Source organism: Colobus angolensis, unplaced genomic scaffold (genome assembly GCF_000951035.1).
Source record: "Colobus angolensis palliatus isolate OR3802 unplaced genomic scaffold, Cang.pa_1.0 Scaffold372, whole genome shotgun sequence".
Taxonomy (NCBI): Eukaryota; Metazoa; Chordata; class Mammalia; order Primates; family Cercopithecidae; genus Colobus; species Colobus angolensis.
Genome location: NW_012117066.1, coordinates 1,072,346 through 1,089,598, shown reverse-complemented (window position 1 = coordinate 1,089,598; position 17,253 = coordinate 1,072,346). Strand labels below are relative to the sequence as shown.

Sequence of the window (17,253 nt, the reverse complement as noted above, 5' to 3'; positions counted from 1 at the left end):
CATGGAAAGTTATACTTAAAAAATCTTTTTTTTTTTTTTTGAGATGGAGTTGCGCTCAGTTGCCCAGGCTGGAATGCGGTGGTGTGATCTTGGCTCACTGCAACCTCTGACTTCCAGGTTCAAGCGATTCTCCTGCCTTGGCCTCCTGAGTAGCTGGGATTACAGGCACGCGCCACCATGCCCAGCTAATTTTTGTATTTTTTTTTTTTTTAGTAGAGATGGGGTTTCACCATGTTGGCCAGGCTAATCTTAAACTCCTGACCTTGTGAGACACCTGCCTTGGCCTCCCAAAGTGTTGAGATTACAGGCATGAGCCACCACCCCCGGCCCCGGCCTGTATTTTTTTTTTTTTTAGTAGAGATGGGGTTTCACCATGTTGGCCAGGCTAATCTTAAACTCCTGACCTCAAGCGATCCATCTGCCTTGACTTACCAAAGTGCTGGGATTACAGGCATGAGCCACCACACCTGGCCAACAATGCATGATCTTTCTTACTAACATTTATCAGTAGAGACCTATGATAAAGCAAGCATAAAGAGAAAGGACACTTTTTTTTTTAAATAAAGAAAATAGTCTTGGGGATTTGATAAAAAAGCAAAAACAACATTGTATTTTTTGAAAAGTAAATTTTATTAACACTGCAGAATACTGCACAGAACACTGCATTAAAAATCTTTAGGTACTTTTTTATTTCTTTAACTGGACTTCTAGTTTAAAGGAAAGTCTTTATTCCCTGTTTTCTTTCTTCACCACAGTTTTCCTCTATAATTAGTCCCTTCTAACTCAGTCCAGTGAAGAACATCATAAGCTGGCCTATGCTGAACCACACCCTGCTGAACCACAGCAACTTTCTTACCACGTTAGCGTATACTTACTGTTCGCATATGCTTTTGAACTGTCTTCATTGAGATAGAGAATAAAAAGAATATTAAATAATTTTCTATATAAAAGGTACAGCGTTGTCTGATTGCTATGTAAATGTCAATAATGTGCTTAATTCTTTACGTGTATTGTTTTATTCTTACAGTCAGCTGTCATTTATATGTATAAATGTTACATGTATAAAAGTTGTCAGAGTACTTACTGGTCAGGCTAAGCTGATACACATAAACTAGTGTGTCATACAATAACTCACATTTTGTTTTATTTTTTATTTTCATAGGTTTTTGGGGAACAAGTGATGCTTGGTTGCATAAGTAAGGTTTTTTTATTTTTAATTTTTATTTTTGAGATGGAATCTCACTGTGTCATCAAGGCTGGAGTTCAGTGGTGTGATCTCTGCTCACTGCAACCTCCGCCTCCCGGGTTCAAGTGATTCTGCCTCAGCCTCCCAAATAGCTGAGATTATAGGCGTGTGCCACCACACCCGGCTAATTTTTGTTTTTTCCTGAGACAGAGTCTCGCTCTTGTCGCCCAGGCTGGAGTACAGAGGTACAATCTTGGCTCACTGCAACCTCCGCCTCTCAGGTTCAAGCGATTCTCCTGCCTCAGCCTCCTGAGTAGCTGGATTACAAGCACCCACCATGCCCGGCTAATTTTTGTACTTTTAGTAAAGACAGGGTTTCGCCATGTTGGCCAGGCTAGTCTTGAACTCCTGACCTCAGGTGATCTGTCTGCCTCAGCCTCCCAAAGTGCTGGGATTACAGGTGTGAGCCACTGTGCCCGGCTATTTTTGTATTTTTAGTAGAGACGGGGTTTTGCCGTGTTGACCAGGCTGGTCTTGAACTCCTGACCTCAAGTGATTGGCTTGCCTCGGCCTCCCAAAGTACTGGGATTAACAGGCGTGAGCCACTGCGCCTGGCTGAGTAAGTTCTTTAGTGGTGATTTCTGAGATTTTGGTGCACCTATCGCCCGAGCAGTATACACTATATCCCATTTGTTATCCCTCACCCACCTCCCACCCTTTCCTCCAAGTCCCCAAAGTTCATCGTGTCATTCTTAGGTCTTTGAATCCTCATAGCTTAGCTCCTGCTTATGAGTGAGAGCATACGATGTTTGGTTTTCCATTCCTGAGTTACTTCACTTAGAATAATGGTCTCCAGTTCCATCCAGGTCACTGTGAATGCCATTATTTTGTTCCTTTTTATGGCTGAGTAGTATTCCATGGTGTATATTGACCACAATTTCTTTGTCCACTCATTGATTGATGGGCAGTTGGGCTGGTTCTATATTTTTGCAGTTGTGAATTGTGCTGCTATAAACATGCCTGTGGGAGTATCTTTTTTTGTATAAATGACTTCTTTTTCTCCAGGTAGATACTCAGTACTGGCAACTGGGTGATACCCTGTTGCCTAGGCTGGAGTGCAGTGGCATGATTTGGGCTCACTGTAAACTTTGCCTCCTGGGTTCAAGTGATTCTCGTGCCTCAGTCTCCTGAGTAGTTGGGGCTACAGGCACGTGCCACCATGCGCAGCTAAGTTTTCGTATTTTTAGTATGGATGGGGTTTCGCCATGTTGGTCAAGCTGGTCTCGAACTCCTGACCTCAAGTGATCCACCCGCCTTGGCTTCCCAAAGTGCTGGGATTATAGGCATGAGCCACTGCACTTGGCCTACTTTTAATTCTTTAAGGGATCTCCATGCTGTGTTTTTATAGTGGTTGTACTGTTTTACATTCCCACCAGCAGTGTAAAAGTGTATTCTCTTTTCACCACATTGCTGCCAACATCTATTATTTTTTTGAATTTTTTTTTTTTTGGCCATTCTTGCAGGAGTAGGGTGGTATCACATTGTTATTTTGTTTTGCATTTTCCTCATCATTAATGATGTTGAGCATTTTTTCATGTTTGTTGACCTTTTGTATATCTTCTTTTGAGAATTGTCTATTCATGTCCTTAGCCTACTTTTGGATGAGATTGTTTGTTTTTCTTGCTAATTTGTTTGAGTTTCTTGTAGTTTCTGGATATTAGTCCTTTATTGGATATATACATTGTGAAGATTTTCTTCCACTCTGTGGGTTGTCTGTTTGCTGATTGTTTCTTTTTCTGTGCAGGGTCTTTTTAGTTTAATTAAGTCCCATCTGTTCATCTTTGTTTTTGTTGCATTTGCTTTTGGGTTCTTGATCATAAAGTCTTTGCCTAAGCCAAAGCCTGGAAAGGTTTTTCTGACATTATCTTGTAGAATTTTTATTCAGGTCTTAGATTTAAGTCCTTGATCCATTTTGAGTTGATTTTTGTGTAAGGTGAGAGGTTTTCATTCTACATGTGGCCTGCCAACTATTAACATTTTGTTTATTTAGAGATGGTGTCTTAAATATTGCCCGGGCTGGTCGTGAATATTGCCCGGGCTGGTCGTGAACTCCTGTGCTCAAGCAGTCCTCCAACCTCAGCCTTTCAAATAGCTATGACTATAGGCATGCACCACTGTGCCCAGCTTGATAATTTATTTCTTCCATTACATTTTCTTCAACTGAAATAGTACAAAATGTGTTTTCTGTCAGCACCCACTTTTGTTTTTACTTGACATTGATCTGCTATAGGTAAAACTTGGGCTTCTATATTATGTATAGTAATGATTAGCTGATATGCACTCTTGTCACATCTTATCTCAAATTCTGTTTCTCTGCAATTTTTTTTTAATTCTTTCAGTAAAATAGTGTCCTTTTTTTTTTTTTTTCCTTTCTGAGAGACATCTGTCCACCTTTGACCTTAATCTCATTTAGTCTTGCTTACCAAGACTCACCAGTTAGACTTTCTTTCTCTTTTTCTTCAGTTTTTAGTTTCTGCTTCCTTGCTTGATCCTATTTTTATAGTCATAGAGTTGTGTTCCCAAGCCACCTAACTAATAAACATTTCACTCATAATACTCCTGCTTTTTTTTTTTTTTGAGACAGAGTCTCGCTCTGTCTCCAGGCTGGAGTGCAGTGGCCTGATCTCCACTCACTGCAACCTCCGCCTCCCGGATTCAAGCGATTGTCCTGCCTCAGCCTCCTGAGCAGCTGGGGCTACAGGCACGTGCCACCACGCCCGGCTAATTTTTGTATTTTTAGTAGAGACGGGATTTCACCATCTTGGCTAGGCTGGTCTTGAACTCCTGACCTTGTATTCTCCCGCCTCGGCCCCCCAAAGTGCTAGGATTACCGGCGTGAGCCACTGCGCCCGGCCCTACTCCTGCTTTCTTTGTAGCAGATTTGATCAACATCTGCTAACTACTTACTTGCCACTCTGTGGCTTCCTCCTTAACTTCTGTAATCTTTTTCTGTTTTGTACTTCTTTTCAAGAACACCAGTGATATCCAGAGACCTTTGTCTCAGGCCTAAGCCTAAAATAATAGTATGGAAGGGCTAAAAAAAAATCCCTTAAGAGATATTTAATTCAATTTTCTTTTCCTGTTTTGCTTGATGTTATTTTGATTATACCAGCTTTTTTTTTTTTTTAATTATACCAGCTTTCTTTTGGCTAGTGTTTGTATGGTATTTCTTCTCCTTTAAAAAAAAAAAAAAACTTTCTGATTCTGCATCCTCATTGTATAGATGTGTGTCTACTGAAAATAGGAGATAGTTGAATTTTAAAAATTTGATCTGACCATCTTTGTTTTTTAACTGAAGCATTTACATGTAATATAATATAGTTACTGTTGTATTTAGCTTAAAACTTTACTATTTGTTTTCTATTTGATCCACCCATTCTGACTTTTTTCCCCTTCTCCTTTCTTGCTTTCTTTTGAACTTATTATTCTATTTTTTCACTCTACTAGTTGGAAAGTTACACTTATTTATTTATAACTTTTAGTTTCAGGAGTACATGTACAGGTGGGTTCTTTAGATAAATTGTGAGTTGCAGGGGTTTGGTGTACAGATTATTTTGTTACCCAGATAATAAGCACAGTACCCGATAGGTAGTTTTTTGATCCTCACCTTCCTCCCACCCTTCACCCTCAAGTAGGCTCTGGTGTCTATTGGTCCCTTCTTTGTGTTCATGTGTACTCAGTTTTTAGCTCCCATTTAGAAGTGCAGAGTTAGGTTTTCTGTTCTTGCATTAGTTTACTTAGGATAATAGCCTCCAGCTCCATCCATGTCGCTATAAAGGAACGTTATCTCATTCTTTTTTATGACTGCATAGTATTCCGTGGTGTATCTGTGCCACATGGAAAGTTATACTTAAAAAATCTTTTTTTTTTTTTTTGAGATGGAGTTGCGCTCAGTTGCCCAGGCTGGAATGCGGTGGTGTGATCTTGGCTTATTGCAACCTGCGCCTCCTGAGTTCAAGCGATTCTCCTGCCTCAGCCTCCCGAATAGTTGGGATTACAGGCACGCACCACCCTGGCTGGCTACTTTTTTTGGTACTTTTTAGTAGGGACAGGGTTTCACCATGTTGGCCAGGCTGGTCTCAAACTCCTGACCTTAAGTGATCCGCCTACCTCAGCCTCCCAAAGTGCTGGGATTACAGGCGTGAGCCACCAGGCCCAGCCTAAAAAAATATTTTTTAGTGGCTACCCTAGAACAACCATCAGCAAAATTTTCCTGTAAAGGAGCATATAGTAAAAATTTTTATACAAAAATTTTTGGCTTTGTGGACTAACCTGGGCAGCATTCCATCTTGCTATGGGGTGATACTTCTTGGGATGATACTTTTCTGGCTGGAAACGTCTGTGGCCAGTGGCGCCTTTGCCTGAGTTTTTCTTGGGTCTGCTGGGCTTGTTCTGCTCACTCTGAATGGCAGACTATTTTTGGCTTGCACTACCAGCCTGGATCCCACACCTACCAAAGGTGAGCCAGGCATGGAGTGGCGAGGGTTGTGTGAGTGAGCGAGGAGTTTGGCCACTGTACACAACGGAGCATGCTGGCTGCAGTGGGGCAGGCAGCTCTGGGTGCAGGCACAGGCGCTGGCTTCCCTGCAAGGCTGTGGCTGGACTAGGTGTACCATAAGCAGCTTCCACGACTGGCACTGGGGAATGCAGTGGTGTTCGGAAGCTTGGAGATGCCAGGAACCGCAGAGCCTCAAAGAGGGTGTCACAGCCTTGGCTCAGGGAGCCCCCAGGTCTGGGCTGCATGAAGGTCCTCAGCTCTTTTCTCCTTCTCTCTTCTCTCCTGTTGCCTACAATGCGATGAGCAAGGGGCGTATTTCAGCCCTGTTTGTATTATGGCTCTTTTAGCCCTGCCATTCGGCAGGTCCTGAGTTCTTGTTCTGCACCCAGGAGGAATGAGGTATGTGCAGAAGTGGAAGGTGAGCAAGGTGAAGAGGAGCTTTATTGAGTGATAGAACAGCTCAGAGGAGACTTGCAGTGGGTAGCTCCTCTCTGCAACCAGGGTATCCTGATGAGTGTTCAGCTCTCAGCAGAGTGGAGACCATGGAGTGGGTAGCTCCTCCCTGTAGTTGTTGCATAACTCTTCAGCTCTCAGCAGAGGAGACCCCGGGGTGGGTAGCTTCTCCCTGCAGCTGGTTGTCCCGTCATCTCAGCTCTTGGCAGAGAGGAGACCCTGGGGTGGGCACCTTTTCTCTGCAACTGGCAGGTAGTTGTCTCCTCAAGTCTGGCTAAGTTTGGGCTTTTATAGGTCTCAGCAGGGAGGAAGTGTGTACTCATTGGTTCATGGACAACTATGGGTGGGCCTGGGGAAAGCACCACAAGTTCCCACTCTGGTCATCAGGTGCCAATGGAAAGCCTTGTCCCCAGGCTTCAGGCCTTCCCTGGCTTGAAGGTGGGGCTTCACCAGGGACCTGCCTCCTTTTGCCCAGGAGCCTGTCTGCCTCCTGCTGCTGTTCATGGTGCCCAGGCTGTTTGTGACAGGGGCCGCCTACAGGCTAGCACTGAACTGCCCTCAGTACCCCCACGGCCTCCCTCTAGCGTTTGTAGGCACCCAAAGTTTAGAGGGGGCCGAGGTGGCAGGGGACTGGTGTATCAGTGCTATCTGGAGCGTGCGCACACTTGACCAGACTTTGACAGTGCCCAGGCTCGGACCCAATCTTGCTTTGAGATTGGAGTGGGTGCTGGGAGTGAGGAGAGGCCAGGCAGTGGGAGCAAACACTTCTGAACCTGCAGGGTCTGGGCAGGGGGCCTTCCCAGGCCTCTGAGAGTGCAGAGATGCCTGGGTCTGCAGCTGCAGGTTGGGCGGCTGCAGCTGTGCCTGGGAGGGTGGGGCTCCTGCCTACTTCCATCCCCCAAGAACACAGTGATGCCCCGGTCTGCAGCGCACCTGGATGGGTGGCCACAGCTGCACCCAGGGAGCGTGAAACTCCTGCCCTGTCAACTCAGAAGGTGACGGGGCTCCCACCTGTTCCTGGCTTCTGCTGCCTCCATGGAGCATGCAGTCCTGGCTACACCTCCCCCACTGCAGCTGGTGTCATGGCAGTGGCCGCTGTTGATGGGCCGCTGCTGCCATTGGTGGCATGCACTTATAGTCACAGCTACTCGGGAGACTGAGGCAGGAGGATCACTTGAGCCCAGAAGGTTGAGGCTGCAGTGAGCCATGATTGTGCCACTGTACTCCAACCTGCATGACAGAGACAGACCCTGGCTCTATAAAACAAAAACAAATACAAAAAGAAAACAAAACAACAACAAAATAAAATGAGTTAATGGAAAAGGAGCTGTAGGAGTGAGTAAGAAAAAGAGCAAGACTATCAGGAAGACTACAAGAAAAATAACTATGTGAGGACACTTTCAAGAACTAGAGATCGGCTGCTTTAGTCATGCCGTAGTGTGGTGTGTTAAAATGAAGAATGAGGAAAGACCTTTGGATTACCAACTCTGGAATTTCGTGACTTTTCCAGAGCGTTGTCAGGTAGCTTGCTATGTGGTAAGAGTGGTAAGGGAGTAGAAAGTGAGTTCCCAAACACTTGGGAATACAGTGATTTTCAAATACGATTTTCTGGATCAGCAATAACAGAATTACCTACATTTCCTCAGCTCATAACTATTGTTGAGCCTGGTAATGTGCATTTAAAAAACATTTATTTATTTATTTATTTATTTAGAGATGGAGTGTCACTCTTGTCGCCCAGGCTGGAGTGCAGTGGCATGACTTTGGCTCACTGCAAGCTCCGCCTCCCGGGTTCATGCCATTTTCCTGCCTCAGCCTCCCGAGTAGCTGGGACTACAGGTGCCCGCCACCACGCCCGCCTAATTTTTGTATTGTCCGTAGAGATGGAGTTTCACCATGTTAACCAGGATGGTCCTCATCTCCTGACCTCGTGATCCACCCCTGGGCCTCCCAAAGTGCTGGGGTTACAGGCATGAGCCACCATGCCTGGCCGGTAATACATGTTTTGAAAAAGTTCCCCAGATGATTTTAATGAAAGCCCATGTCTCGCATTTGCAAATACAGATTTTTGAAGTATTTTAGCAAGGACTGGCTTGTGATCAAGATGGATTTCTGAGTGGTATTTTGAGACAAACCCTCCTTTTTGTAAAACGAAAACCAAAAAAAAAAAAGCAGTAATTGATAAAATAACAAAGATAAAACCAAATTGACAAAACTAGGACTCAAAAAACGAAGGAGCAGGTGAGGTTTTGGCTGCTTTGAAGTAATAGGGAATTGTAATTAGAGTTGGGCTTATTGTTGGAAACAGTGGACCAAGATAGGACTCCTCTGTTAAAAAAGATGTTTCTGAGTTTACTTCCAGAGCTGCCATATTATACAACTTTAGAGATTAGATTGTAGTTACTTAGTACAATAGTCTTTAACCTTTTTGGCACCAGGGACTGGTTTCATAGATGACAGTTTTTCCACAGATGGGGTAGTAGGGGATGGTTTCGGGATGAAACTAGTCTGCCTCAGATCATCAGGTATTAGGTCATCAGGCATTAGTTAGATTCTCATAAGGAGCATGCAGTCTAGATCCCTTGCATGTGCAGTTCACAATAGTGCTTATGCTTCTATGACAATCTAATGCTGATGACTATCTGACAGGAGGCAGAGCCCAGGCAGTAATGCTCACTTGCTTGCTGCTCATCTTCTGCTGTGCGGCCCAATTCCTAACAGGCCATGGACTGGCACTGGTCCGTGGCCCAGTGGTTGGGGACCCCTTGACTTAGCACATCTTCTGGAGTGGTACAGGTCATAGCCTCCCTGGCTGTAAGAAGATTTGCTGCTGACTGCTGCCAGATGCCATAGCTTATATGAACCAAATACTTAGGGATTCAGGAAACTAAACATAGCTATGCAACTAGGAACCTGGTAACTCAGAGTATATCCTCACTGTTATTGTAGAGCAGAATCTCCATCTAGACTACCTGTAAGAAAAATATTTATGAGATAACTGAGGAAATTTGAATATCAATTGATCATTTAATACCAAAAGTTTTTAGTTAAAAAATATATTTATGATACTGTGGTTCTCTTAAAAAAGTAGTAAACAGGTTCTCAGTAAGTGTTTATATGGAAAACAAAAGAAGTTCCATCAAAAGTCCACTTGTAAAGCTAAATTCTCAAACATACGAAGTCATCTCATGCTAAGGAAGATATGAAATAAACAACCAGAAGAGCAGTTCAGTCTGGATGACGTTTCAATGTTAGTCTGAAAAATATTAAATTACATACTCAGGATTTTCAAAAAGAAAAGGAGTAATAGCCCTTAAGTATAAATAATTTCGGAATGTAAACCGGCAGATAAAAGATCAGGTGGATTTGAAAATGACAAAAACTTTAGAAGTGAAAAATATAGTTGTAATTTTTAAAAGCCAACAGCATGGTGTTCATGAATGAGAAGAGTCAATAAGATGTCAGTTCTGTCCAATATTAATCTGTAAAATCAATGCAGTATTAAAATCTGAAAAGGTTTTTATTCATGATAGTAAACATGTGAACTTAGACATTTTTATGGTAGAGTAAATAGCCAATGTAAAATTTGTAAAGAACAACACATTAAGGTAATGTGCCCTTCAGATACCAAAATTTATTATAGGACTATAGTAATTAACAGAGTTTCGGGGCGGAAAAAAATAGACCTATGGAATAGAATATAGAGCCCAGAACAGATTGATAGGTACAAATCCATAGATGGAATCTATTTTTAGTATGCTATGAGATAGGACTGTTAATTTTCTTCACTTCAACTCAGATTAGCAATTGAACCAGTACCACAGTGAAATGTTTATCCTTTCCTAACTAGTTTATTTTTTAATTTTTTTTTTTGAGACAGAGTCTCACTCTGTCACCAAGCTAGAGTGCAGGGGTGCGACCTCAGCTCACTGTAACCTCTGCCTCCCAGGCTCAAGTGATTCTCTTGCCTCAGGCCTCTGGGTAACTGGGATTACAGGGACATGCCACCTTGCCTGGCTAATTTTGTATTTTTAGTAGAGACAGGGTTTCACCATGTTGGCCAGGCTGATCTCAAACTCCTGACCTCAGGTGATCCGCCCGCCTTGGCCTCCCAAAGTGCTGAGATTACAGGTATGAGCCACCACCTGGCCTATATGGCTGGGTTATTTTTGTATGTTCTGTATTAATCTCTGTGTTTGAAAGACCATCTTGGCAAAAGGGAAAAAATAGTTTCTTGATTAGAAGACTCTGACAAATATGTAGTAGTATGAGAGGATAGAGAGTACCCTGGGCAACATGTTGAAACCCCGTCTCTACTACAAATACAAAAATTTAGCTAGGCAAGGTGGCGCACACCTATAGTCCCAGCCAGGTTGAGGTGAGAGGATCACCTGAGCCCGGGAGATGGAGGGTGCAGTGAGCCAAGATCACGTCGCTGTACTCTAGCCTGGGCGACAGAATAAGACCCTGTCTCAAAAAAACAAAACAAAACAAAAAACAAAAAAAGTGAAGTAACTGAAAGTATTTCTTCTTATTATTTTTTTAATAGCACATCATCCTTATATGTTAAAGGATGAAATAAATAAGGGAAATATTGATGACACATGAGAGTGGTTTTTTTGGGGGGCATATAACTAACTAGTGAAGATGATAAGAAATAGGTTTTATCAGCCCTGGAAAGTGTGTGGGGCGTATTTTCTCAGTAGAAGACAGGAATGGAATAAGATAGATGAGGTAAAGATAGGAATAAATTTTGAGTTGGAGAAGCCATTTGAAGGAAATCACTATTTTCTCAGTGAGGTATAAAAGTTGAAATCATTCTTCTAGAAGTGTGATATACTGTATATGAGGTTTGAGAAGATGGGAAGAAAATGCAGAATACTTGTAAGGAATGCAATAAATAAGGTTAGGTAAAAAGATATAGTGGTAGCATTGAAGGACAAAGGGAAGCTGAATAAAATTTGTAGTGGTGCCTAGTTGTATAATTTTGTTAAATTTGCTCAGCAAGTCGGGGGAAGGATTCTTTTATTGCTCTTGCCAAACTCCCTTCTCCTTCCCACCTTGTGGGAGGGAGGGAGTGAGAGCCTAGAATTCCTTGAAAATATATGTCTATCTCTTTAGTTGGTTTCTCTCATCATTTTCTTGGTTTTATGTAATTTCTCTGTTTATCCATCTTCTACTGTTTTTAACAAATTTTGCAAAATGTTTGCTCCATTGTTGGAATTCTTTCTTGTTTTTGCTTTATCCTTAAGAAATTTTGGGTACAGGGCAATTAGATTTGCATGATTATTCTGTCTTAATCCAGTCTTTGTTAAGTATAAGGAAAGAACTTGGTTCTAATCACAAGTTCCTTACAAACATTTGAGACAGCAGGGGAAAATTTTTTCTTTGTACTCCTTGGATTTTTGTATAATAAAACATTGAAATATATATTTTTTGGCAAGTTACTATTTTTAGAAAGTGCCTAAATTTGGACAGTGAAACTTAATATTATGTGGTCTCAATGAAACTGTTGCTGTGCTAAGACACGAGTTAGTATTTTGTGTTTTAGAAGATGTAATCAACATGCTTGTTAAGCTTTTCTTTCTTGAACATCAGAAAGCAATGCATATTTACTTCTAAATATTTTGCATCTTTTATGTTACAGTTATTTTACCAAGAAAATGGTTTGCACGACTTTGAACATATACTATCCATGCTGATGGGACAGGATCCAATATGAATATAAATGATGGAGGAAGACGACGCTTTGAAGATAATGAACATACATTACGGATCTATCCTGGGACTATTTCAGAAGGGACAATCTACTGTCCTATTCCTGCCAGAAAAAACTCCACAGCTGCTGAGGTGATTGAGTCTCTTATAAACAAACTTCATCTTGACAAAACAAAATGTTATGTTCTAGCAGAGGTAAAGGAATTTGGTGGAGAAGAATGGATTCTCAATCCAACAGACTGTCCAGTTCAGCGAATGATGATGTGGCCCCGAATGGCTCTGGAAAATCGCTTAAGCGGAGAAGACTACCGCTTTCTTCTGAGAGAGAAAAACCTTGATGGATCAATCCATTATGGTAGCCTGCAGTCATGGCTACGAGTAACAGAAGAACGTCGCAGGATGATGGAACGGGGTTTTCTTCCACAGCCTCAACAGAAAGACTTTGATGATTTATGTAGTTTACCTGATTTGAATGAGAAAACTCTCTTAGAAAACCTACGAAATCGCTTTAAGCATGAAAAAATTTATACCTATGTTGGCAGTATTCTAATAGTTATTAACCCATTCAAGTTTCTTCCTATTTATAACCCCAAATATGTCAAAATGTATGATAACCACCAACTGGGAAAACTTGAGCCCCACATTTATGCTGTGGCTGATGTAGCTTATCATGCCATGCTTCAGCGCAAAAAGAATCAGTGCATCGTGATTTCGGGAGAGAGTGGTTCTGGGAAGACTCAAAGCACAAACTTTCTTATTCACCACCTTACTGCTCTCAGTCAGAAAGGATTTGCCAGTGGAGTAGAACAGATTATTCTTGGAGCTGGACCAGTACTTGAGGTAAACACAGAAATCTTGTTTTTGATTTTAATTTTAATTTTTATCCTTTGAGGTGGGGGGTGGTGCACCATTCCTGGAGATATTGCAACACCAGATCGACTTGTGGAGTAGATCAAGCAAGATCCTATTCCATCTCCCTGCTTCAAAAACTCATTTAGGGTTGGGCGCAGTGGCTCATGCCTGTAATCCCAGCACTTTGGGAGGCCGAGGTAGGTGGATTGCCTGAGGTCAGGAGTTCCAGACCAGCCTGACCAACATGGAGAAACCCGTCTCTACTGAAAATACAAAAAAAAATTAGCCAGGCGTGGTGGTGCATGCCTGTAATCCTAGCTACTCGGGAGGCTGAGGCAGGAGAATTGTTTGAACCCGGGAGGTGGAGGTTGTGGTGAGTCGAGATCATGCCATTGTACTGTAGTCTGAGCAACAAGAGCGAAACTCCGTCTCAAAAACAAAACAAAACAAACAAACAAAATTGTCTTTGGATAGAAGATATTCCAGATATTAAACTGATAAAAACATAACTACACTTGATCTTAGCCAGAGGCTGAGAAGCTATAGAAATACTGTTCTTGCTACTCTGGGCACACTGCCTGCAGGGTAGCCCTGCTCCACAAGGAGCAGCAATTTAAAAAAAAGAAAGAAAAATACTGTTCTTATTCTTAAACATATCTTTAAAAAATATTTGATAGATGTGAGAAGATGAAGTAAAACTAAATAAAACATTAGTAAGACATTAGTAACCAAGAGGAACTGGAAGATGGGAAAGCAAAAAAGGTGGTGTGGAAGATTGAGGAGTGTGACAGTGGTTTTTTTTTTTTTTTTTTAAGTGAGTGTCTTTGGGTCATTAATGATGCAAAGAAAGAGATGACTGTAGTCATTGTATATCCTCCTATAAGGGGAGAAAGCAGAGGCAGGTCCTGTCTGTAACTGCATTTTGATGGTTGGTGAGAATATTTTTGCTGATGTATTTGTATTTCTGCAAGCTTAACAGCTGTGCCTAGCATCGAAACTTGTAATAATGTAGAGAATATGGGAAAAAATGTTTAGTTGTGGAATGTTTTACAAGTAATACCATCCAATGTCCAAAGGAAAGATAATACAGAAGGACAAGTACTCCACAATCTCACTTATATGTGGAATCTGAAAAGTTGAATGCATAGAAACAAAGAGCAAAGTGGTAGTTACTAAAGGCTGGGGGGATTGGAGAGATATTGGTCAAAGGACACAAATTTTTTAGTTATATAGGAGGAATAAGGTCAAGAGATCTGTTGTACATCATGATGACTATAGTAAGTAACATTATATACTTGAAAATTTCAGGCCGGGCGCGGTGGCTCACGCCTGTAATCCCAGCACTCTGGGAGGCTGAGACGGGCGGATCACGAGGTCAGGAGATCGAGACCATCCTGCCTAACACGGTGCCTAACACGGTGAAACCCCGTCTCCACTAAAAAATAAAATACAAAAAAATAGCCAGGCGAGGTGGCGGGCGTCTGTAGTCCCAGCTACTCGGGAGGTGGAGGCAGGAGAATGGCGTAAACCCGGGAGGCGGAGCTTACAGTGAGCCGAGATCCGGCCACTGCACTCCAGCCTGGCTGGCAGAGTGAGACTGAAAATTTCTTTCTTTCTTTTTTTTTTTTTGAGACAGAATTTCGCCCTTGTTGCCAGGCTGGCTTGCGATGGTGCAATCTCGGCTCACCGCAACCTCAGCCTCCTGGGTTCAAGGGATTCTTCTGCCTCAGCCGAGTAGCTGGGATTACAGGCATGCGCCACCACACCTGGCTAATTTTGTATTTTTGGTAGAGACAGGGTTTCTCCATGTTGATCAGGCTGGTCTTGAACTCCCGGCCTCAGGTGATCCACCTGCCTTGGCCTCACAAAGTGCTGGGATTATAGTTATGAGCCACTGCCCCCAGCCTGTACTTGAGAATTTCTAAGAATAGATTTTAACTAGTCTCATTACAAAAAATGATAAGTATTGTGAGGTAATGCATAAATAAGTAGCTTGATTTTGCCATTCTACACTGCAGACATATGAAAACATCATGTTATACACCATAAATATATGCAATTTTTGCTTGCCAATTTATTAAAAAAAAAAAGGAAAGGGAATATAGTGTTGGTTTTAGACCTGAAAGGAAAAGGTAATATTACTTAGTTGTCTTTTTAAAAGGTATTTTGTAGGTATAATTGAAATACAGTAAACTGTGTATATTTAAAGTGTACAACGTGATAAACTTTGACATGTATATACCCATGAAACCACCACAGTCAAGATACTGAACATATCCATTATCCCCAAAGTTTCTTCATATCTCTTTGTAATCCTTCTTTCACAGTCCTCTCAGCCCACCCATATATGGGAAACCAGTTAAGTTCTTTCTGTCACTGTAGATTAGTTTGCTTTTTCTGCCATTTTATCTACTTATCCACATAGTATGTACCCTTTTATATTTGGCTTCTCCCACTTGGTATAATTATTTTGAGATTTATCCATGTTGTTGCATGTGTCAATAATACATTCCTTTTTGTTGCTAAGATAATTGTATTCCATTGGATATCACAATTTTTTAAATCTATTCACTTGTTGATGGATATATAGGTTGTTTTTAATTTTTGGCTATTACATTCAAGTTTATATAGACATACATTTTTTTCTCTTCAGTAATTATCTAGGAATGGAATGACTAGATCAGATGATAAGTATGTGTTAAACTTTTTATTAAGTTCTTTAATTTCTCTTGGCAGTATTTTATGGTTATTAGTTTACAGGTCTTTTACATCTTTGGTAAGATTTATCTCTCAATATTTTTGAGGATGTTATTATAAATGGTGTTCTACAATTTTCAATTGTTTGTTGCTAGTATATAGATATACAGTTGATAGTTACATGTTGATCTTATATTCTGCAACCTGGCTGGACTTAAATATTAGTGCCATTAACCTTTTTTTTTTTTTTTTGAGACAAGGTCATCCTCTATTGCCTAGGCTGGAGTGTAGTGATGTCATCATAGCTCACTGCAGCTGCAATCTCCAGTGATCCTCCCTCCTTAGCCTCCTGAGTAGCTGGCCTTATTGGCCTGTGTCGCTATGCTCGGCTATTTTTTATTTTCATTTTTTATTTTTAGTAGCGACGAGGTCTCATTATGTTTCCTAGGCTGACTGGTCCTGAACTCCTGAGCTCAAGTGATCCTCCTGTCTTGGCCTCCTAAAGTGCTGGGATAACAGGAATGAGCCACCGCACCTGCCCACCCCCACACCAACTTTTTTATAGATTCCATTGGGTTTTTCATATAGTCAGTCATGTCTGTGAATTAAAGTTTTTCTTCCTTTCTAGTTTGGATGTCTTTTTTTTTTCTTTTTTCTTGCTTGATTTCACTGGATACTCCAGTATAATGTTGAATAGAGGTGGTTGAAAGCAACATCCTTGTCTCGTTTCTAATCTTAGGGGAAAACATTTAGTCTTTAGCCATTAAGTTATAATGATAGCTGTTGGTTTTGTGTAAATTCTGTATCAAATTGAGCTTGATCCCTTCTATTCCTAGCTTGTTTAGAGCTTTTTTCAGAAATGGATGTAAAAATTCATTCTGTCACGTGTTATTTCTGTGTCTTACTGAGATTTTTTTTTTTTTTTTAAACTTTGTTAATGTGAATTACATCATGAGGGACATTGTTTTCTTTCTCATTAAAAAAAATTTTTTTGAGAGTGGATCCCACTGTGTTGCCCAGGCTGGTCTCAATCTCCTGGGCTTCAGTGATTCTCCTGCTTCAGCCTTCCAAGTAGTTGAGATTACAGGCATGCACCATCATGCCTAACACTGTTTTCTTTAATGTCTTTTTTTTTTTTTTTGCATTCTATCTTTTGCATTGATAGAACTATCAAGTTTCATAGGAAGAATTGGGAAGTCTTTTCTCATATTTTTGGAAGAGTTGTGTAGAACTGATTTTTTTTTTTTTTTTTTTTTTTCTGTCAGTGTTGGAATTCATTAATGAAGCCATCTGGACCTGGTGTTTTTTATGGGAGAATTTTAAACAAGGCTTCAATTTTTAAAGTAGATATAGAATTATTCATATTACCTTTTTTTTTTTGTAAGCTTTGGTAGTTTGTATCTTTCAAGAAATTTGCTTAATCTAAGTTACCATATTTATTGTCATAAAGTTTTATATAATATTCCCTTATTGGGAGCTGCTGCGGCTACCACCGCTGCCGCTGGCTCTGCAGCTGTAGGGGACCCATGCTGGTATGAAAGGCACTCTTTGCCTGCTGAAAGTTCCCACGGAAAAACTACCATCTCCCCAGCTCACCATGGTGTACGAAACTGATTTAACCACTGGAGATGCTGGGGCTTCCAGCACTTACCCTATGCAGTGCTTGACCTTGCGCAAAAGTGGCTTCATGGTGTTCAAAGAAAAACCGTGCAAAATAGTGAAGATGTTACCAAAACTGGAAAACATGGTCATGCCAAGGTTCACCTTGTTGGAATTGCTATTTTCATGG

The 17,253-nt window shown here is 41.3% G+C and overlaps 1 protein-coding gene across 1 annotated transcript in view; it reads left to right on the top strand.

Moving 5' to 3' along the window:
* MYO9A (myosin IXA) overlaps positions 1 to 17,253 on the top strand; it is a 260,868-nt gene that overhangs the window by 8,874 nt on the left and 234,741 nt on the right. Inside the window, exon 2 of the mRNA XM_011953817.1 lies at positions 11,845 to 12,755. Coding sequence (XP_011809207.1) covers positions 11,916 to 12,755 — 840 coding nt within the window. The 5' untranslated portion in view covers positions 11,845 to 11,915. The remainder of the gene's footprint in view (positions 1 to 11,844; positions 12,756 to 17,253) is intronic.